This window comes from Gekko japonicus, unplaced genomic scaffold, assembly GCF_001447785.1.
Source record: "Gekko japonicus isolate JY-2015 unplaced genomic scaffold, Gekko_japonicus_V1.1 scaffold1633, whole genome shotgun sequence".
Classification (NCBI taxonomy): domain Eukaryota; kingdom Metazoa; phylum Chordata; class Lepidosauria; order Squamata; family Gekkonidae; genus Gekko; species Gekko japonicus.
In genome coordinates this window covers 255,854-278,819 of record NW_015167099.1, presented here as the reverse complement: position 1 = coordinate 278,819, position 22,966 = coordinate 255,854, and the positions used below count along the sequence as shown (strand labels likewise).

At 50.1% G+C, this 22,966-nt stretch overlaps 1 protein-coding gene across 1 annotated transcript in view; it reads right to left on the bottom strand.

Moving 5' to 3' along the window:
- The window catches only part of LOC107111878 (pyruvate carboxylase, mitochondrial-like), a gene marked incomplete at its 3' end in the record, with an annotated part of 231,226 nt that overhangs the window by 121,187 nt on the left and 87,073 nt on the right, over positions 1-22,966 (bottom strand). The window contains exon 8 of the mRNA XM_015412926.1: positions 7,713-7,875. Coding sequence (XP_015268412.1) covers positions 7,713-7,875 — 163 coding nt within the window. The remainder of the gene's footprint in view (positions 1-7,712; positions 7,876-22,966) is intronic.

The following is a 22,966-nucleotide window of genomic DNA, read 5'->3' as shown; positions in this document are numbered from 1 at the left end:
GGCATCTGCAGCTGTCCAAGTATGGCAGTCTGTGAGTGTGTGTGTGTGTGTGTGTGTGTGTGCTAAAGATCAGTCTGCAGGAAGAACATGAGAACCACCTTCCTGGACTAGGTTCAAAATCCATTCGCCCAGTCTCCTGTCTCCAACAAAAGGCAGCAGCTCTCAGGAAGCCCACGAGCAGGGCACAGAGGCAGTAATACTCCCCTGCACATGATGCCCAAGTCCGCTACCCGGTATTCAGATGATAACTGCCCCTAGACACGGAAGCTCCGCTTAGCCACCGTGACTGGTTCTCCTCTTTGGTGACTATGGCTGTGGTCACACACACTAAGGCTGCTGCCACACGGGATGGCTGAAACACGGCTAATCAGAGCCGCACCGAACTTGAGATGCCGCGGCGGGATCCCACGGATCCCCTCAGCCATGGCGCATCGCTCCCCGGCACGATCAGATGCCGGGGAGCAAGAGTCCGATGGGAGGGGGAGGCTGCCGAACTGCGCATGCTCTAGCATGCGCAGTACGGCTGGGGACCGAGATGTGGCGGCGCAAGGACGCGCCGGCCGATCCCACGGCCCGCCTTGAGCCGCTTCAAGGGATACAACCACCTAGGTAGGTGGTGCTTTTTCGCTGCGCGGTATCGGCGTTTGGGACGGAACAGGGACAGGCAGGCAACGATTCCCAGATGTTGCCGTGGGACCGTGCTCGTTTGCTCCGCCCCCGTTCCGTCCCGCTCCCGGCCCAAAAGGCCTCATATGGACAGGACCTAAGTAATCCACTTTCAACCCACTTTCAATGCACTTTCCAACTGGATGTCTGCCAGTTCACACGGTAAGAATCCACTTGGAAAGTGCACCGAGAGTGGGTTGAAGGTGGATCTTTTAGAGAGTGTGACCGCAGCCTAGGTCTACTTACCTTTTCCAAGCCATCTAAGCGAACGCCCTTTGAGGGGCAGCAAATGCCTCCAGAAACATGAAGCTGCCTGCTTCGAGAATCAGAACCTCGATCCAGCGAGGTTGGTATCGTCTCCGCCGACTGGCAGCAGCTCTCCCAGGTCTCAGATCGAGTCTTTTACATCGCCTGTGATCTGATCCTATTAAACGGGAGGTTCCAGCGAATGAACGTAGGATTTTCTGCAAGCCTAGCAAATGCTCTCCCGACTGAGCCATGGCCCCTCTCACCAGTTTCATTTCGGTGACCCCAAGTTCCAGAGTTGGGGGGGGGGGTTTCCCTCTTGATCCACTGTTTCTACAGTAATTTTATAAACCCCTATAACCCCCCACCCCAAGCCTTTGCTCAGTCTTTTTTCTAAACTAAACTGTCCCAGATGCAGTGGCCTTTTCTTTTTCTTTTTTAAAGTTTTATTTATGTATTTTCCGTTACAAAAAACAAACAAAAAAGAAGTTCAGTTTTACATAACAATCTTTTGAGTGTACTTTATACATTTTTTCCCATCCATTTATCTACCTTGTTCCATCTTTTCTTAAAAACTTTGTCTTCTCTCCCTACTAATATTTGATTTAATTTGTCCGCTTCGGCTATTTCCAGGATTTTCTCGACTATCTCATCTTTTCTGGGTAATGTATCAGTTTTCCAATTCTTGGCTACAAGGATTCTGCTTACTGTGAGAATATATAAAATAACACAGTGATCGTCCTTGCTCAATCTATCTGGTATCATGTTCAAAAGAAACGTTTCGGGACGCAGTGGCCTTTTCTCATGGGGAAGATGCTCCAAGCACTTGCCTCCTTTGAGTTGCCCTTTTCGTAACCTCGTCCGGCTCTGCAACACAAGGATGCCGGAAGTGTCCAAGAGCCCCCCCTCCAGACAAAGATGCCCTCTGGGCTCCCCCATCACACCAGATTTGCCCCCCCCAATTCAGAAAACAAAAACACGGAGAGAAGATGACTGATCACAACTGCTATGTTGCTACTATCCTCTAGCAGGATTTGCCTGGGCCCCGGGGAATTCTATACCCTTAGTCTCCCCTTCGAGGCAGCCCTACTACAAGCATCCTTCTTCGGTAGTTTTATGCATGGGGGGGAGACCCATGATCTGCCTAGGATTGCCCACAGTCCGTTCTCCAGCTGCAAAGCTCAGGCAGGTTTCAGATCCTTCAGGAAGCGTTAATAAAGGTAACAGGCAGGTTTCTGTCCAGGACAACAGCAGAAAGGTCAACGGGGAGCTCTCACGCTGCGAGGAACAGGCTCCTGCCACGTAGCTCTCGACACATCTGTGCAGGCCGACAAACCAGGCGGAGGCCCCCTTAACCAACAGCATTTGATAAAGGGCTTCTTGGGGGGGGGGAGGTGCCATCTTCCTGCTCCGGATCAATCTCTCGCTTGACAGGTCCATCCCCCCCCCTCACTTGGCTAGCTGGGCGACGCTACCCCGCTGTCGGGCTTCTTAGCAAGACCCCAGCTCTCCGGCGGCTACGTTAGATTGGCAAGAGCTGTTTGCGGTGTTAAGGCAAGGGGAGATGAAATCCTGCAGACAGCATGCACACACGCTGGGTGCGCAAAATGAATATCCTGACAGGCGAGCAGGATGGGAAAATCAAATACACACACACGCCTCTTTAACCGCAGGCACCCCAGAGGACTGGAAACCAAAGAAGCTAATACGGGATGGGTAGAAACGGAGGCAGGTGGTCGGCACAGAGACACACACACACACACACCCCAGTCACTTAGAGCAACCACTGAGAATCAATTAACTTCTCACAACAGCACTGATGAAACGGAGCTGCGACCGGATTCTCGCAAGCAGTGGTTGATGCAGTCAGTCCAGCATCAGGGGCGTCTCGGCTTCAGGTGGGGGCTCGAGTGATGGAATTCGCCTACAGAAACAGTTTCCGGCTGGGAGAAAGTGTGCGCGTGGGGCTTAGTGGTTCGACAAACACACTGGGTGGGAGGATCCCAGGGGCCTCTTCTGCCCCAGTGGCGCTTTCCTCCAAAGCAAGGAGCCATTCCCGCTTGGACCAGAGGAAAGCACCATTGGCCCAAACGATCTACCATCGCTCTTTTTTTTGTTGTGCGCCTACAAAGTAGTGTGACCGGAGTGGCCAGTGCAGCATTCCACATTCCGAGCTAGAGATTTTATGTTTTTATTTCAGTCATTTGTTTCCCTCGTACATTCTCAACTGGAGGTCCACAGGGTGTCTTACGGCAATAAAAACCAAGAAAACACAACAGTGAAATACCGAACCGCAGTAAAATAAAAACACGCAAATTGGCAGCCAGAACATACCAGTATAAGCAGCTACGGGGGTAAAATAAGCAGTCCTAATTTTTTAAAAGAGCAGTGATTAGACATACCCAGAGCAGGAAACACAGAAAGAAAAAAATACTAAAAGCAAGTCACAGCAACAGAATAGAAAGAAGAGCGCCTTCATCTGGAAGCTAAAACTCAAGAAACTCTGTGCCAGGAAACCACGTCTAGGGAGGGAGCTGCTCTAGAGGCAAGGTGCCACTACAAAGAAGGCCCCAACCCCTGGGTATTCGTATACCTCTTGCCAGGGGTCGTTTCATAGAAAAAGAGCTAGGGGAACTCATTAGCATAACTCATTAGCATATGCCACACCCCCTGACATCACCGGAAGTGTGTCATAAGGCCGCACCACCCATCAGGGACCCGGCGGTGGACCTGCAAGGCTGGCGGGAGTGTGAGGAAGCCCCGCCAAGGCCCTCCCTGGCCCCAGGCAGGCAGGGGTGGCGAGAGGCAGGGAGGAAGCAACTTACCCTCCCTCTTCTCCTGCCTCCTCCTAGCTGAATGAGGGCCGGAAGCGGGGTGGCTGGAAGCAGGGGCGGGGCTTCGTCGTGTGCCCCGCCCCCGCACCTCACCCGGGGGAACGGCGATCCCCCACAATCCCCCCGAATCGACCTCTGCCTCTTGATATCAGGGCACACAGAGATCTGAGCTGTTCGCATGGGGGGCAGGCAGTTCTCCAGAGACCCCGGACCCAGAAGTAGCATGGCCAAAACAAGACGCATTCAGATTCCGAACAGGGTAACTGCAAACCTCAGCAACATGTCTAGTCAAGGAAGTACTTCTCTCCCCACACCCCTGGTCAAATAATTAAAGTGTGGGGTTCTATGTCTGGTTTGTTGGCCCTGCAAGGCAAACTGGTTGGGCACTGTGTGAAACAAGATTCCATACTAGACAGATGGACGGTCTAAACCAGCAGATCTTATATCCTTATGTCAATCTAAGGATGTGTCAAAACCTGGTCAACTTTATGTTGCAAAGACCCGACAGGCCAACACAAAACACAGATCCGCATACAACCATGCTCCAGATCCCAGGCTCTGCTCCTCCTTCCCACTCTTTAAAAAACAAATCCAGCCTCTCGGATTCCCCCGGGTGCCTTTACAGGAGTCTCTTCTCGGTGCCCCTCAACATCCTCCCTCCCCTCCCCCTTTACCGTTTTCCCATTTTCAAAACGTTTGAACGGCTTCACTCTAAGCATCTCAAGTGCCACAGGGGTGCTGTAGGAGGAAAACTTATGGCATATTCTAGGCACTCTCGACAGACAGGAGTGCTTGAAGAGGGGTGTGTCCCCCCCCTCTTCCACCTCTGAGCACATTAAACGACAATAATTCAAGGGAGGGGGGGATCTTGATATGGAGGCAAGTTTGCAGTCTTCCTCTCCCCTTCTCCTCTTCCTCCTTTTGTTTTTTTGGCAACACGTGAATGAAGTTTCGATCTAACTCTTTGCTTCTGAGGCTGCCTCTGCTAATGAGTTGGGAAGGATCCCCGGAAGGAGGGAGGGGCTGGAATAGTTTCCGTGGCTTTGAACCCTCTGAGCCATTGGGTTGCTGCTGTTAAATTTGGAGAGGCTGTTTCTCTTTTGGCTCCAAATGCTTCCCCCCCCACCCCCCTGGCAAGGTTCCCTGGGAGACGACGAGCAAGTGTTATTATTGAGATACGCAGTTCGGCTTTCTTAGGAGGCGTCCAGACACCTTGGTGCACTGGATGCAGATGGTGTAAAATGTGATCTGGGCTTAACCCCCTCTGCCTCGACCACAAGTCCACATCAAACCATTATCTCTCAGCCCACCTCCCGTCTGCAACACAGAGGTAATGATATTAACATACACATCTCTGAATATCCAGTGCCAGGTCCGAAAGTAGACAGATAAGGAAGCACGCGGGGCTGCCGCTGAAAATGGCAGCCCGGTGTCTCGCCTCCCTCCCCCTGCCTGCCAATAGCAACTTGTAGCTGATCTGCTGATGATTCTCTGCTACATCAGACAGATTTTTAACTGTCACTGTAGCTTGCCCTGAGTCCCTAGATGGGAGAAAGGTGGGCTAAGATGTTCTGCCAATATGTTAAGGAACCAAAATGCCGGAAAGCTTCCCCCCCTGCCGCCTTCCCCTGCAAACAGCAGGCAGTGAAACCGAGAAGGAGGCGGGGAAACTCCCAATGTGCTGACACGGTCACGACTCATGTTTTTGTTTAATATTTAGGCAATAACATCTGTCACGCTTCTCCACTTGGAAAGTCTTCCAGGCAGTTTGCAAAAAGGGTGGTGGGGGGAACAACACACAAGATTGTCAGCTATAAAAACAAACTATATAAATAGCATGAACGCCTCAATAAAATGAAGATAACTACAGGAAAAGCACTGGGGTGGGGGAAGAAGGAATGCTGGTGTAAACACTGCGGAGAACAGTCGGAACTTGGCACCAAATAACTTGATAAGTCTGGTGCCAGGCAAGTGCCTTCAGGGAGTGAATCCTGCAACCGGGGCTCCACCCTGAAAAAGGCCCTTTCTCCAATAATCACCCACCTGACTTCCAAAGGCAGCTCACCCTCCATCAGGACCTCAAAAGCACTAGCAGATCCTTTAGGTATGCCTTATGGTATACCTATACCTTAGGGGAGGGGCTGTGGCTCACTGGTGCAGAAGATCCCACATTTAATTCCAGCATCTCCACTTGCAAGGATGAGGTACTAGGCGATGCGGAAGACCTTTCTCTGCCTGAGACCTTGGAGAGCCACTGCCAGTCTGAGTAAGTAAGGGTAAAAGTTTCCCTTGCTTGAAAGCCAGTCGAATCCGACTCTGGGGGGGCCGTGCTCATCTCCGATTCCAAGCCAAAGAGCCAGTGCTGTTTGAAGACATTTCTGTGGTCATGTGGCTGGCATGACTAGATGCCGAAGTGCACGGAACGCTGTTACCTTCCCACCGAAGCAGTACCTATTTATCTACTTGCAATTTCTTGCTTTCGAACTGCTAGGTTGGCAGGAGCTGGGACCAGAGACAGGCGCTCACTCCGTCATGCGGCATTCGGGTCTCGAACTGCCGAGCTACTGACCTTCCAGTCTGCAGCTAAGCGTCTTAACCACTGAGCCACTGCGACCCCTACCAGTCTGAGTAGACAATACTAATTTTGATGGACCAAGAATCTGATTCAGGATGGAGCAGGTTCAGGTGTGTACCACTCCCACCCCATCTGGAGCTATATAGGTTGAAACCAGCACTTTGGGGCTCCTGGAAACCAATGAAAGAACTTTTTAAAAAAACACTATTAAAACATGTTCAGCAAACCACTGTCAACAACCACACTTAACAAACCAAAGTTTCCAAACAGCTTTCAAAAGGACAGCCCCACGTAGAACACTTTGCAGCCATCTAATCTGTGTTGCAGTCCTCTGATCTAATTTCCTGGATGTTAAATGAGGAGAGGGGCACAGGGTTGGGAAGAGAAAAGAGACGACGCCGGGTCGGTGTTTTTCGGCTGGCAGCCCTGCAGCACCGAGAATTTCAGCCGCACTCCGTGCTGGCACAAAATTCGACTGCAATACAATATTCCAACACAGACCCGCAGCTGTTCAATATTGTTGATAAAAAGGCTCGATATCTTCCAATGGTGGCCAAATGAGCAACAGACAGAGAAAGGAAAACAGGAAGCCATTCCCTATAAGGGTCAGCAGACCAATGCACTGACCAAGCGAAAAGATTCGGTTCTGCAGCATTTATACCGGCTAGAGCACGATATGGATATCGTATCAAATCATATTGGCTGGCACCGATGGAACAGCTTTCCCATCTGTGGTGATTCTGCCCTTTGGCTGCAGACTCCCAATTTGCTCTCCACAGTGTTCCTGCGGATCCACTGACCCGTAGGAGAACAATTTCAGGGGGCACGGAAGACTGCGGTGAGAGTAGAGCGCTGGGGAAATTGCTTTCCTCTAGCATACCCCCATCCATGCTGCTCAGGGTCCTCCAAATCCATATGCTGGTGGAAGAGAAGCTAACTCATCCGAGCAAAGTTGGCAGAGGGTGAGCAACTTCAGTGACTTCTATTAGTTTGGTCGCCCTTTGTGAATGATATCAAGATTCCGAACGTGGTCTGTCCGGCGAGTATCTTTTTGATTTATGCTTACTGCAACTGACATGGTCGCCTTGATGCGATTTCTCCCACGGTCAATATACCTCGTTTTGTTTAAAAAAAAACATTGGAAATAAACTTGGATCAAGTTATTTCTGTGAACGGCGTCACTGAAATTAAACAAATAAGCTCTCGGACACATCAGAGCACGATAGACGTGCATGGCTCAATACCCCACAAAACCCCAAGCCAGAATGCCACGTGGAACGAACAGGGCAGCCGTCAGCAACATCCCCACAGGTCTATGAAACTGCGGCAGCAGGGGGGAAATGCTCTGGAAGCCAAAGAATCTGGAGAGGAAAACGGGTAGCCCGCCTTACCTCGATTCGGCCTGTGTCAGGCTGGAACCCGCGAGAAGGGTCCTCAGTGGTGACCCGACATTGTATGGCACAGCCGTTGATCCGCACATTGTCCTGCTTGAGGCCCAGCTCGGGCAGGCTCTTCCCCTCGGAGATATGGATCTGGGCATGGACAAGGTCGACGCTGGAGACAGGGAGAGAGAAAGGAGGGAAACGGCTTGAAACAAATCCTCAGACAGCGTGGCGCAGCGGCTAGAGCGACAGGCTAGAGATCCAGATCGGGAGTGGTGGCGGGAAATGCCGTCCAGTTGCAGCCAACGCATGGCGACCCCTCGTGGGGTTCTCGAGGCAAGAGACGAACGGAGGTGGTCGGCCATTGCTCGCCTCTGTGCTGCAACCCTGGACTTCCTTGCCGGTCTCCCGTCCAAGCACTCACCAGGGTCAACCCTACTTAGCTTCCCGGATCAGGGTAGCCCGGGGCCATCCTGAGCAGGGGAGACCTAGGTTCAGACCCCTACTGGGCCGTGGAAACTCAGTGAGTGGCCTTGGGGCCAGCCGGATGTCCCCGGCCTCAAACTGATCATTGCCAGCTCAGAATGTAAAGACGTTTGGCTGCTGTCTGAGCTTCTCTAAGGCTCAGCATGACAGGGATGACTCCCACGCCCTGCGAGACGTTTGGGAGCTTCTCCCTGCGGTTTGCCAAACTCTCTGGGCCAAACCAAACAGGACCTGTGTTCTAGAATCAGCTCTCATATAAAACTGGAAGACTCTAAGCAGAGCAGGGGGGGCAGAGGGGGCTTGAGCCCGTCTCTTGCCTGTGCTCGCCTCCAGCCCACCCCACCCACCCACCCTCCCCAAATGGTTTCATCCCAGGGGTTTCAGGATTGGCAGTACAACCCGCAACCCAGGAGGAAAATAACAACAATGACGATTATTTATTATTTATGAAATGTATATCCCGACCAAAGTTTCCTCCAAGCTGTGGAGTCCTGTGAGCAAAAATTCTACTTTGTGAGCTACTGGCATGAAAGTTGTGAGCGAGCGATTTGGCTACTGCATATATTCGTTTTCTCTGGAGCCATCCTTCCTGAGCGAAGACAAAAATGTGTGAGCCAGAGGCCATAAAACTGTGAGCTAGCTCACACTAACTCAGCTTAGAGGGAACACTGGTTCCATGTATGGGGAACTCTGGGACTACTTAGAGCCAGTTTGGTGTAGTGGTTAGGAACGTGGACTCTAATCTGGGAGAACCAGGTCTGATTCCCCACTCCTCCACATGAAGCCAGCTGGGTGGCCTTGGGTCAGTCACAAGTTCTTTCAGAGCTGTTCTCCATGTCCCTAGACTGCAAGGCTCCCTCTAAGTTGTGGAGTCTTGTGAGCAAAAATTCTACTTTGTGAGCTACTGGCATGAAAGTTGTGAGCGAGCGATCTGGCTACTGCATAAATTTGTTTGCTCTGGAGCCATCCTTCCTGAGCGAAGACAAAAATGTGTGAGCCAGAGGCTATAAAACTGTGAACTAGCTCCCACTAACTCAGCTTAGAGGGAACACTGATCCCGACTTCCTGCCCTCGTCAGGACCACCAAGGCGGCAAACAGATGATCAACGGAGATCATAGGAACACATCTTAAAGACAATTAAAGCCAATCAAAAACACATCATTCAAAGAATGAAAACCAAGTTAAAATAGACAAACAACACAATGAAATACACATGTATACAAGCGGTTGAAAACCCTGAGCAAACACCAGAGATGATTTTTTTTTTAAAGTCGTTCCTTGCTGGCGAAAGATGGCAACAGAAGGAGACAAGCAGGTTCCTCTGGGGAGAGAGTTCCCGAGTTTCAGTGCCATGACTTGAGAAGGTGCTCTCCTGGGTGGCCACCTGCCTAGTCTCAGAAGGCAGGAGCACCCAAGACTCGCATGACCATAGCGGCCGGGTACATTTGTAAGGGAGTTGGTGGGCCTTCAGGAATGCTCGTCCCAAACCACAGGTCAACACCAGCAGCTTGAATAACCTCTGAAACAGATTGGGATCCAATGTAGGTGAGCCAAGACTGGAGTGATACGGCCCCTATGATCCACTCCAGTCAACATCCTGGCTGCAGCACTCAGCACCAGGTGAAGTTTCCGATCACTTTTCAAGGGCAGCCCCACGTAGAGCACGTTGCAGTGTTCTGATTTAGCTGTAACCAGAACATGCACCTCAGCGGCCAGATCTTTTCTGCCCAGGAAAGGCTGCAGCCGGCTCACCAATAGAAGCTGGTTAAAGGCACTCCCGGCCAACGGCAGCCACCTGCTCCTCCTAGAGGGGAGGAAGAGTTGTGTGGGAAGAGCAACACAGGCAAGGGAAGGTCTCCCTGCTCCTGACCACCAGTGTGGTGTCTTGATTCCCAGCATCTCCAGTTCAATGGCCCTTGCAGAGCCAGTGCTGAGGAAGAGATCTAGCTTTGCTCGAGACCCCAGCAAGTTGCTCATACTTGGCCTAGATGAACCAGTGGTCTGACTCAGTATCAGGCAGCTTCACTAGTCACTGGACAGGAACCAGGGCCCAGTGATGGGACACCTGCTTTGCATGCAGAAGGTCCCAGTTTCACACACACACACACACACACACACACACACTTCTCCAGTTAAAATAAGAACATAAGAGAAGCCAATGTTGGATCAGGCCAATGGCCCATCCAGTTCAACATTCTGTGTCACACAGTGGCCAAAAATACCAGGTGCCATCAGGAGGTCCACAAGTGGGGCCAGGACACTAGAAGCCCTCCCACTGTTTCCCCACCCCTCAAACACCAAGAATACAGAGCATCTCTTGCCTATCTATACCTTGTGGATAATAGCCACTGATGGACCTCTGCTCCATATGTTTATCTAACTCCCTCTTGAAACTGTCCATACTTGTAGCCACCACCACCACCTCCTGTGGCAGTGAATTCCATGTGTTAATCACTCTTTGGGCCCCTCAGTTGTCGTTTCTCCAAGCTAAAGAGCCCTAAGTGCTTTAACCTTTCCTCATAGGGAAAGTGTTCCAACCCTTTTATCTTTTGAGTTGCCCTTTTCTGCACTTTTTCCAAAGCTATAATATCCTTTTTAAGGTGTGGTGACCAGAATTGCACACAGTATTCCAAATGAGGTCTCACCATTGATTTATATAGGGGCATTATTATATTGGCTGATCTGTTTTCAATACCCTTCCTAATAATCCCCAGCATAGCATTGGCCTTCTTTATTGCAGTCACACACTGTCTCGACATTTTCAGTGAGTTATCTACTACAACTCCAAGATCTCTCTCTTGATCAGTCTCTGCCAGTTCAGACCCCATCAACGTGTATTTATATTTAGGATTTTTGGCTCCAATGTGCATAACTTTGCACTTGGCCACATTGAACCCCATTTGCCAAGTTGACGCCCACTCGCCCATCCACGACAGATCCCTTTGGAGTGCCTCACAATCCTCCCTGGTTCTCATCACCCTGAACAACTTCATGTCATCTGAAAATTTAGCCATTTCACTGCTTACTCCCAATTCCAAATCATTAATAAACGTTAAAAAGCATCGGACCCAGTACTGAGCCCTGTGGTACTCCACTGCTTACCACCCTCCACTGAGAAAATTTCCCATTTATACTCACTCTCTGTTTCCTATTAATTAGCCAGTTTTTGATCAACAAAAGGACTTGTCCTTTTACCCCATGACTATTGAGCTTACTTAGGAGCCTTTGATGAGGAACTTTATCAAAAGCTTTCTGGAAGTCAAGGTAAACAACATCTATTGGGTCCCCCTTGTGCACATGTTTGTTCACTCCCTCTAGCAGGTGGTCAATAGATTCAGGTGGGCAGCCGTGTTGGTCTGAACCAGCAGGACAAAGTTTGAGTCCAGTGGCTCCTTTAAGGCCCACAAAGTCTAAATCTGGGTATAAGCTTTCATGGGCATGCACACTTCTTCAGAATGGACATGAAAGCTTATCCCCAGAATTAGACTTTGTTGGTCTTAAAGGTGCCACTGGACTCAAGGTATCTGAAGAAGTGTGCATGCACATGAAAGCCTATACCCAGAATTAGACTTTGATGGTCTTACAGGTGCCACTGGGCTTTCTCTGCCCATGCCCCTGGAGAGCTCCTGCCAATCACAGGAGAGCCAGTGTGGTGTAGCAGTTAGAGTGCTGGACCAGGACAAGGATGACCCAGGTTCAAATCCCTGACTCTTCCACGATGTTCCCCAGATAACCTTGGGGCAGTCGTTTTCTCACCCTCTAACCTCCCTGAAAGTTCTGTTGTGAGGATAAAAGAATGGACAGAACCATGTACAGTACTGGGTCAGAACAGAACAGCTTGGTTTGTTCACCTGCAATTGCAATCAGCATCCCCTTTTCTGCACCCTGCAGGGTCGTTCAGCCAAAAAAGGCAATTCGGGTCTCTCAACTTTACCTGCCCTTTCTCTCAACCTCTTGATCTCACTCTCCCCTTCAATCAAGCGGCCTCAATTGTCTCCGGCAAATAGAAGCACCGACCTCCTCAGCAACAGGAGGGTCGGCAGCTGGCCAGGGCTGTGTTCTTGTATTCGCAGACAAGCGCTGCACAGAGCACTGCCGCTGAAGAAGAGGGCTCGGATTACGGAGTTCATGGATCGTAGCAGGGGAGGAAAAATCGATCCCCTCAAAAACGGGCCTGCGACTCTCCCTCCCACCCCCCAAAGTATATTAAAGCATTTATCCGCCAATTGATTTTTTGTGAAATTTCACTCGTCATTTCAACATTGCTATTAAAGCAGCGGTCGGGGTTGACAGGAAGCACACCGAACAGGCCCTCCGCTGGCATCCAGTCCTTTGTGCTCCAAGCTACCGAGGGGTAGGAAGCAGTGTTCCCTCTAAGCTGAGTTAGTGTGAGCTAGCTCACAGGTTTTCAGCCTCCAGCTCACAAATTTCTGTCTTCGCTCAGGAAGGATGACTCCAGGGCCAACTAATTTATGCAGTAGCCGAATCGCTCGCTCACAACTTTCATGCCAGTAGCTCACAGAGCACAATTTTTGCTCACAAGACTCCACAGCTTAGAGGGAGCACTGGTAGGAAGTCTGGTGTGAATGAAGAAGTCCAAGCTTGCCCTCCCCATCCCGCACTAGGGGTTGGGGTAACGAAAGCCTAGTTACCTATGGGATTAGCTAGCACACGATGCACTGAGGGCGCCTAATCTTTAGAACAACTCGCACAAATTCTGGGCAAATGGGCTTCTCGCGATGAGAGGCCAGCTGATCTTTCATAGCAATAGGCACTCTGGCCCCGCTGGCGGACCTCCTGATGGCACCTGGGTTTTGGCCATTGTGTTGGGCTGGATGGGCCACTGGCCCCATCCGACATGGCTTCTCTTATCTTCTCTGGTGTGGGGGAGCAAGCAACCGGGGAGGGCTGCTGCCTTCGTGTCCTCCTCCTGAGCTTCTAGACAATGGGTGCGTTCAGACGCAGCCTTTACAACGGATTCTGTGCCGGTTGCAATCGATGTACCTACCGGCGTTCAGACGGGGAACATCTGTCTTCCCTCTCTATCCGTTGTAAAGAGCTTTAAACCGTTGTACTCTGCCACTAGGTCGGAAGTGGTGGTAAACAGAGTGCAACGGTTGTCATCGGTGCACCCCGGCGTCTGATCGCTCTCCTCCGTTACAGAGACACTTCCGTCAGAAGCCTGAGGCTTCCGGCTTTCCCCCGCCATTTTTTTTTAAGAGGAAGCGATATGCGCTCAGGCGAAGCTTCGCCCTGAGCGTTTGTTTTTTTTTAAATGCCTTACTTTAACTTCCCGGAGGAGTCCGGGACTACAGCGAGGCCAGGTTGGGTTTTAAACTTTAAAGGTAAGTGCTTACCTTTAAAGTTTAAATGTAAGGGGGGGGGTTGAGCATGCGCAAAAATCGGCATTCTCTGAATGGCTGCCTATGCGCATGCTCAAACTGTCCTTTAAAAAAAACACACACGCAGACGCCCGCAGCGTGTGAGCGGGCGTCCACCGGAGGGCTTCGCAAAATGGAGGTGAGTGTGATCGCGTTTCTGCCGGCATAAACTGCACCGGTTCCAACCGGTGCAGTTTATGCCGGCAGAAAGGCCGCGTCTGAACGCACCCAATGTGTATGGAAATAAAACCTGTGCTGGATTAGGCCATCTGAAGAGAGCAGCCGTGGCTTGGGGTAGAGCCTCTGCTTGGCAGGCAGAAGGTTCAAGGCTCAAGTCAAGGCACCTCCAATTAAAAAGGATCAGGAGACAGGGGATGTGAAAGAGCTACCTGAGGTTTCAGAGAGCTGCTGCCTATCAGAACATTGACCTTGAGAGGCTAAGGCTCTGACTCAGAAAGCCGCTTCGGGTGTCCACGGGTGCATCTCGCTTCCCTACAAAGGCCAACCCAGCACCCCTGAGAAGCCACCAAGCAAGGCCTGAAAGGGACAGCAACTACAGTGGTCCCCTGACCCCAGGAGACAGTTTCCAAGGCGCGCTGCCTCTGATCATGAAGTTCCATTGAACTGTGAAGGCTAAATGCCACTGACAGATCTCCCCTCTATAGATTTGTCAAAGTAGACCCTTAAAGCCATCACCACTGATGGCAACCATTACAATCTTACGGCCAGGGGTCATTTTGTAGAAAAAGAGGTGCAGGAGCTCATTAGCATAACTTATTTGCATATGCCACACCCCCTGACATCACTAGAAGTGTGTCAGAAGGCAACACCCACCGCTCAGGCTCCACTTGACTGTTTTGGATTGCTAGCTATTGCGGGGGGACGTGCAGATCTGTCCTTGCAGAGGAGGGAGAGCTTGTACCTGAATAAAACTTGGTCTTAAAGGTGCCACTGGACTGTTTTGGACCGGGGGGCTGGGGGGGGCTCTGCAACTTACCTGGCTGCTTCTTGCTCTGACTGAGGGCTGCTGGGAGCAGGGGGTGGGGCTTGTTGCATGTGCCCGCCCCCTAGGCTCTTTACTGCCGGAGCTCTGCTCCTGTGCGCTCCAGCAGGAAATGACCCCTGCTTACAGCAGTGAATGCCTGATGTTAACTGTGCATCACAGGGAACAGTGCTTCTTCCTACTCGTCCAGATGCTACTGCCTTTATTAGTCAATTCCGCATTCTAGCCTGATGGGAGAGGGAGGGAAAGTTCTGATTCCGCTGTCTCCATCCCATGAATAATTCTATAAACTTTTTATCACCTTCTGCACTTACAATGCAATCCTACGCAGAGTTACTCCCATCTAGGCCTATTGATTAAGAATAAATAACATCCTTCTGGAGCTAGACGGTGCTGGAACACTGATGCTCTGCGCACCACCCATATGTCCTTCTCCAGTAGCGCTGGGCACCATATGCAGCCGGGAGCACAGGCGACAAGACTGCTGCAGCCAAAGGCATGAGACAGACAGGAGGTGGCATGAAGAGGGGCCGACGGTGGAGCTGCCTGTGCAGAGTGGAAGAAGCACCAAGGGAGACGAGAGATCCGGGCAGGGCAGGGCAGGGGGAGGAAGAAGTGGAGACCCCCTTCAGAACACAAACATCTAGCCTTGGTGCTGAAACGAGCAGGGAGACAGAATGAGGATAGGAGTCCAGGTTCACAGCCACGAGGAGGAGAGAAGGGGGCTTTTCCCACAGAGGCACCCTGAATTTCAAGTCCCAAATTTGGAAAGAGACCCCTGCTCTCTGGCAGCCCACTAGGTGACACAGCCTCTCCCGGAGTCGACACTGGGATGCTTGCCAGGCCAAAGCTGTTCTGGCTGTGGAGGCGAAACTGGCAGCATCCAGCGACTTTGTCTTATCATCCTCCCATCTCTGCATTGTTCCTGCGTCGCATTCACTGTCCTCTGCATCTCCCCCCCCCACCCACCCCCCCCTCTCTTTCCCAAGGCAGCTCCTGGAGGCCCTGCCAGGGATGGATTGATACAAAAGACAGCTGTGCGCAGCCCACGGGAATATGCAGGCTTGCTCTCTCGTGCACACACGCACAAAGGCATTAGGCAGGCATCGTGTCTCGGGGGAGGTGATGCTGCGCCCTTTGGCGCTCAGAACTGCACTCCGACAATGTCTTCCAAAATCACATTTAAAAAATAATAATAAAGCACAGCAGGGGCTTCTTTCCTCACGCAGAACATCCGAACGCTATCATTTCGGCAGCCCGAATTAAGACGCCGAACATTCTGCAGAAATGCAGAGTTCGAAACAGACTGCAGAATTCCGAACCTTAAAATCAATCAAAGAAATAAAAGGTGCTCTAAATAAGTTTTTTTTAAAAAAAAATCACAGAGGTCGTGATCTTTTTCATTTGCTCTTATAGTGTGCAGAGAAAAATCTTTGGAAATGACTCAGGAGCACGTTCTTTCCCCCATGCATGGGAACAGAACCCAGCTGTCCAATATCCCCAGGATCTTTGCTCTAGTCCACACCCTCTCACAGTTTCTGTTTTGTCCAAGAGACATATGGAAACCCAAAACTCAGGGTTCCTCCCCCAGGTTTGATCACTTGAAGCCCAACCATGGCAATTTCAGGCTGCCAAAGCCCAGCCCCGCTTCTGCCAATCCCTGCCAGCCTCGCTGGGAGGATTAGCGCCGGGCGAACCATGGGATACTTGGGTTGTATCATCCCTGCCAGAAGGCCAGTGGGAAACGGCTCTGTGGTTTAAGAAAGCCGGCAAATCGTGTTTTGCTCCTGAATTGCCAGGGCTTAGCTGTCACTTAACAAGATTGTTGAAGGCAGTTTGCGAGATTGGGCACGGGGCCAGCACGCCCCGGAAGAGAGGTGGGTGAAAGCAAAGAGAACGGGGAAAGCGGCACGAGACGAGCACGAGAGGAGCTGGATAACGGCTGCCCCTGGAATTTCGACTCCTCTGCCGTAAACCCTCGTCGTCTTCCCACGCAAGTAATTGCCTAACTGTACGTCATAAGGCTATTATGGGATTGAAGAGACAGTCCAGAAATGAAGGCACAGGGCAGCTTAGAGGATCCCAGCTTTGGCATCTGACCGATCAAGGGGTCCTTAAGCACTGGGCTCTGTCGCCTGGCCACAATTCTTTTCTAACCAAAGAGGATCTAGTGCCTTTAGCCTTTAATCAGTTTCTGTTAACTTCACTCCAATTCCTAGTTGCGTAACGAGGAACGTTTCTAACACACTCTCCCTTCCTTTCCCTATGTTGTGGAAGAATTCGATCAAAATCCGAGTCCAGGAGCACCTGAAAGACCAACAAGAGTTCCAGGGTAAAGCATCTACCCTGGAACCCTTGTTGGTCTTTCAGGTGCTAGTAGACTCAAATCTTGCTCTTCTACTGCAGACCAACACAGCTACCCACTTGAAACTTCCCTAATTTTCCCAGGTCAGAATGCCCTGACCTGCGTGGCCCAGGCTAGCCTGATTTCATCACATCTCAGATGCTAAGCAGGTTTGGTCCTGGTCAGTATTCGGATGGGAGACCACCAAGCTTGATACGTAGAGGCAGGTAATGGTAAACCACCTCTGAATGTCTCTTGCCTTGAACACCCTATGTGGGGTGACCATAAGTCATCTGTGACTTAACAGCAAAAAAAAAAAATGCTACCCCCCCCCTCATATACCCAACCAATCAGATGGCTTTCTGCTGAGCTCACCTGAATTCCTGCCCCTCTCCAAGTCCAGGAAAATCAAATATTTCATTCCTGTTATTTCCCTATTCCTGAATCAGATCTGCAATGACCCCCCCCCCCAAATGTGTTCAGTAACTAGATCTTGAGATCTTCCTGCTCGGCTTTTACTAGAATTCCCGCTCACTTTCCCACTGGACCCCTGGGCAAATTTACATGAAGCTGTCTTATACTGAATCAGACCATCAGCCTCAACTGGTGAAGCTGGGGGCTGAACCTGGGACCTTCTGCTCCAAGCCTCTTGCTTTGGGCAGATCTGTACTATCAGCAGCCCAAGCCAAATTCCCATTCTGGATAGGAAATAACACCTTCTGCTTTCTCCCTGCTGCCCAATAAATTTCTCTTGAGTTTATATACTTGAACGGGGGTACATGGACATTAGCAGTATTTGCATTTATTGCAGAATTCCCAGTGTCTGGTACTATATGTGTGCTTCATATTGTTCTGACTGCGCAAGTGCATTTTGAATCCTGCTCATACAAACCATCCCTGCTTTCCAGCACTGTGGATCATAGTTTAACTTGCCTGGGAGCTACGTCCCTTAGCACTGGGTGTGCCTAACCCCGCTCCCTTATATGCCGATGTTAAAACACTGACCCTGCAGATCTTTTGGAACAAGAGTGAGAGACGGAAGCAGAGAAGCCTCTCTCTTACACTTGGCTTCTCCCCAGTGAAACTAGACCAATTAATCAACGGGCCGTTTTTCACACCGAAGGATGTTTGTCAGGTACACACTGTCTTCCTAACCGCACACAATAACAAAGGGCAGGAGGCATAAATAGCACCACCAACCACAGGTATCTAAGCTAACTGTGATAGAAAACTGGGTGTTCAACTGGAGGCAGCAGCCAAACTGAAGGGCCCAGGCCGGCCTGATCTTCTCAGATCCTGGAAGCTGAGCAGGTTTGTCCCTGGTTAGGACTTGGATGGGAGACCTCCAAGGAAGTCCACGGTTGCCACGCAAAGGCAGGCCATGGCAAACCACCTCTGAACGTCTCTTGCCTTGAAAACCCCAAGACAGCTATGCGCTGGGAAATATAAAGGGAACCTGCAAGTGCAGAAATTGCTTGCCTCTAAGTATCAGCTGTTGGGGGCAACAGGAGTGGAAGAGGCCTTGCCTTTGTGCAGGCCCAGAGGCACTTGGCTACCCACTGTTGAAAACAGGATGATGAACTAGGCAGCCCTTGGGATTAATCCAGCAGGACCCTTCTTAAGGTAAAGTGAGCTGTCAAGTCACAGACAACTCATGGAGACCCCGTGGAGTTCCACCTAAGAACATAAGAGGAGCCAATGTTGGATCAGGCCAATGGCCCATCCAGTCCAATACTCTGTCACACAGTGGCCAAAAATACCAGGTGCCATCAGGAGGTCCACCAGTGGGGCCAGGACACTAGGGGCCCTCCCATGGTTGCTCTTTGGGTGAAGAAGTACTTCCCTTTATCTGTTCTAACTCGACTGCTCAGCGATTTCATTGAGTGCCCACGAGTTCTTGTATTGTGAGAAAACCTCTTGGGGTTTCCAAGGCAAGAGATGAACAGAGGTGGTTTGCCGTTGCCTTCTTTTGCATAGCAACCCTAGTCTTCCTTGGTGGCCTCCCACCTAAGAACTGAACGTGGTTTATTTACTTAGCTTCCAAGTTCTGATGAGATCAGGTTAGTCTGGGGCCCTAGTAGGGCTCCTCTTCTTATGTGCCTATCTATATATCTAATACCGAAGTAGCCCCCTCTGTGCGGATATCTAAATCAGCACAGAGGGGGCACTTGTGGGGGAGGGAGAGTTTTGTGCACACGTGGGGCAGTCCCCAGGTGTGCGCAAAAATCTAAAAAGTTAAAAAAAACAGGGGGATACTTAAATCCCCCCAAAAGTGACAGAGCGTCCCCTGCGCATGCACAGGGAACGCTCTGTAGCCGGCCTCGCCGCCGCCGCCGAGCCGGGGGGGAGGATCAGCCTCGCCGCCGCCACCTCGGAACCGGGGGGGAGACCGGCCTCGCTGCCGTGAGGAGACGGAGCTCTTCCCCCCCCGCGAGCATCGCGGGTCCCCTTACGGGGGGGACTGGCCTCGCCGCCGCCGCCGCCTCGGGGAGATCGAGCAGGGGGGGGGACGGAGGAGACGGAGCTCTTCTCCCCCCCCCGCGAGTATCGCGGGTCTCCTTACTTGTATATTCCTATTCCCAATACTCCAGAACTGAGCTCCCGATATTTAAAATCACCTTCCTAGGGAACTTTGCAGGGAGAACCAAGCATGAAACTTCCATAATTACTTCAAAATGTAAGAACTGAGCCCAGTTCATCTCTTTAAAGCTGTAAAGCATTACAGTATTCTCAAGTACATTTAAAAAGGATAGTATCGTACATGGTTTCAGCCTCTAACTACTTTGTTAATGGTTTACACCTTTAAGAATGAGACATTCAACATGCAGTTGCATGGAATTAATTAGAATCGTTTTCTTCATATACTAGTTCCAGGTTGATATAGAGAGCATTTTGCCAGCCAGATTTAAAATTTAGAAGGCTTTTAGCCAGTTAGAAAAGAAGGACTGGTTTGCTCCTAATGTAAATTTTAATACAGTGTTAATGAAGAGCTTTTAAGCCAGCAAAATCAAGGAGGTTTTGTGCACCTGTTAGAGAAGACAAGACTGGCGTGCTCCTAATTTAAACATTTTTAATGCAACTAGAGGTAAGTTTGAAACAATATCAATAACATTCCATTCAGCTTCATGTTGTTTTTCTTTTTAAATTGCCATTTTTTTTCCAGGATAACATTTTGAAGAAATTATACTCTTGAGGCTTGTAACGAGCAGCATGCCAGCCTAATTCAGAAGGCTTTTGCATTTGTGTAGAAAACAGGTTAAGGTCTGGCTTGCTCCCAACATATTACTGAGCTATATCAAGAGTCTGATACCTTTGAAGAGAATAGGATTACTCCTGAGGAAGAACTGGGATGAAATGAACCTAAATCCGGGTACTCATTGAGAGATGAATGGACTTTTCCTTGCTTAGAGAGATTAATCGACTTTTCCTTCCAATATTCTACAGAATTAATTAATGACCATGCTATACAATGTTTTAACATGCAAAGATTTACTAAATGTTTCTGCCATCATATCACCGTGTGTGCTGTATTGTTGTATTTTCTGGAAGGATTACTGTGATCCCTCATGCTTGTCTTTTCTGAAACTTCCAGTAGCCAGGTAAGAAAGCTAAAGATAGGATATCAAGTCTGGTGGTGGAGGAAGAGGCACATTTAATATTTCTTGCAGGATGCAAAAAAACACTTAAGGCAGTTGTAGAGTAAAGCAAGGAGACTCGCTTGCACAGCCTACTCCTTGTTCAAATCAAGGACAAGCGCACCCCTTCAGCAACAGCAGCTTCCAAATTAAACCTGGCTTTAATTACGCATGCACTTAGTTGCTGGATCAATAACGTAGGTGTCCTTGCCATGGCAATGTCCCTTATAAGACTGCGGGGCAGCACCTGACTTTTGCGGGCTTCAGGGAAGCAACTGTGAGCTGGCTCACACAGGACTGGGGCTGGTACAGGATGGGACACTGCAAGTTCCTAGTCCTCAAGATTGTAAACAGCAGCCGAAAAAGAGCGGGATGAAACCTCAGATGGGGAGGGAAGCTAAGCAGCATCTCTGAAAGTCCCAGGGGGGGGCTTCAACTTCCTCAACACCCCCGCCCCCCATGACGAGCAGAAGCAGAACTATGCAAAAAACAAGAAGTAGGCCTATTCAAACTGGCTTCATTGGCTGAATGCACCATGGATCACACAAATTCTGTTTGCGGTTCTTGTAAAAGGGTTTGAGCTACTTTGGTAGAGAATCTGCATGGGGGGGGGGACAAATGGCACACAGTGGTCTGGATACCCAGCATTCACAGCTGGAAAAGAAGGCTGCTGTTAACTGTACTTGTTGGTCATCAAGTGGCCTGCGGTGCAGTCCCTCACTGGGGACTGCGCAGGCTGGCCTGTGCCTGCGCAAGTACCCAATGTGGGACTGCACTGAAGCTGTGACAATGGACTGATACCACTCCTCTCTCTCAGCCTTCCAATCCCTCCTCAAAACCCAACTCTTCTCTATTAGATTAAGCCACATTTGCTTATATTTGCTACCTTCATGGGCCAGTGTGGGGCAGTGGTTAGAGAGTCAGACTAGGATCTGAGAGAGGCAGGTTCGAATCCCTGCTCTGCCATGGAAGTGTGGCTGGGTGACCTTGAGCCAGTCACACGCTCTCAATCCAACCTACCTAACAGGGTTGTGAGGGTAAAATAAAGAAGGGAAGAATGATTGAAGCCGATTTGTATCCCCACTGGGAGAGAGAAATGGGGTCTCAATGAAGCAAAATGATCTAGACCTCAAACCGAAACGAACTGCTTTTGTTCACGTGTATCCGTGTCACAGGAGTGCCCAAGTTCAGTGGCAGAGCTCCAGCTCTGTAGGCAGAAGGTCCCTTGTTCGATCCCCGGCAGGTTAAAGGATCCCAGATACTGGGAAAACCCCTTCCATGCCAGAGTCCCTGCAGAGAGGAGACAAACTCAGTCCTAGATGGGCCTGACTCAACATAAGGCCGCTTCATAGGTTTTGTCTATGGTTTTCCTCTCACTGAGTCATTCCCCTCCCCTTTCCATCCCCAACAAAGTAGACCACAAGTTTCTCGGGGCAAGGAACCTCTCCTTCCCACTTAGATTACTCAGGAAAACACGCCTTGTGCATCAATAGTACAGCACATTTTAAAAATACACACCTCTGGATCTTTGGAACTTTATCAAAAAGTTACAGATATACTGATAGATTCAGGTGGGGGTAGCCGTGTTGGTTTGAAGCAACAGAACAAAGTTTGAGTCCAGTGGCACCTTTAAGACCAACAAAGTTTTATTCAAGGTATAAGCTTTTGTGTGCATGCAAGCTTCTTCAGATACATTGAAATAGAAGGTACATATAGGCAGAAGGTGAGGAGCAAATTAGCATACATCCCAGAAGAAGAGAATGGATTTATACCCCGCCCTTTCACTACCTGAAGGAGTCTCAGAGCGGCTTACTTTCTCCTTTCCCTTCACTTCCCCACAACAGACACCTAGTGAGGTAGGTGGGGTTGAGAGAGCACTTTCAAGAACTGCTTGTCAGAGAACAGCTCTAAGAGAACTTGTGACTGACCCAAGGTCACACCAGCAGCTGCATGTGGAGGAGTGGGGAATCAAACCTGGTGCTTCCAGATTAGAGTCCATGCTCCTAACCACTACACCAAACTGGCTCTCATATTAAAATCGTTTAACAGATGCAAGGGCCAAACTGGAATAACAAGCTTAGTTTATATGGTCGCCCTTTGGGGGGGTTTAATTCTAGGGAAATAAATAAATACATCAAAATCGGAGATTGATGGGCAGATGTACTATTTGCTAAAGCTGACCAGGGTAAAAGCTGCTAAGGTGCGGCTGGTGAAAACCAGTTGATAAACAGCAGGTGGGTTTTTGCTCTCGTGCCTCTCCTCTCCCTTCTATCAAACCTGCCGCTTGTTCCAGCCCTCAGTTCAAGGCTCTTTTACAGAGCCAGTGGAAGGACAAAGGAAGAAAGAGAATGTGTAATGATGTGCGTGCCTGTGTGCCCGCGTGTGTTTATTTACTGGTGTGCCCTACGGATGG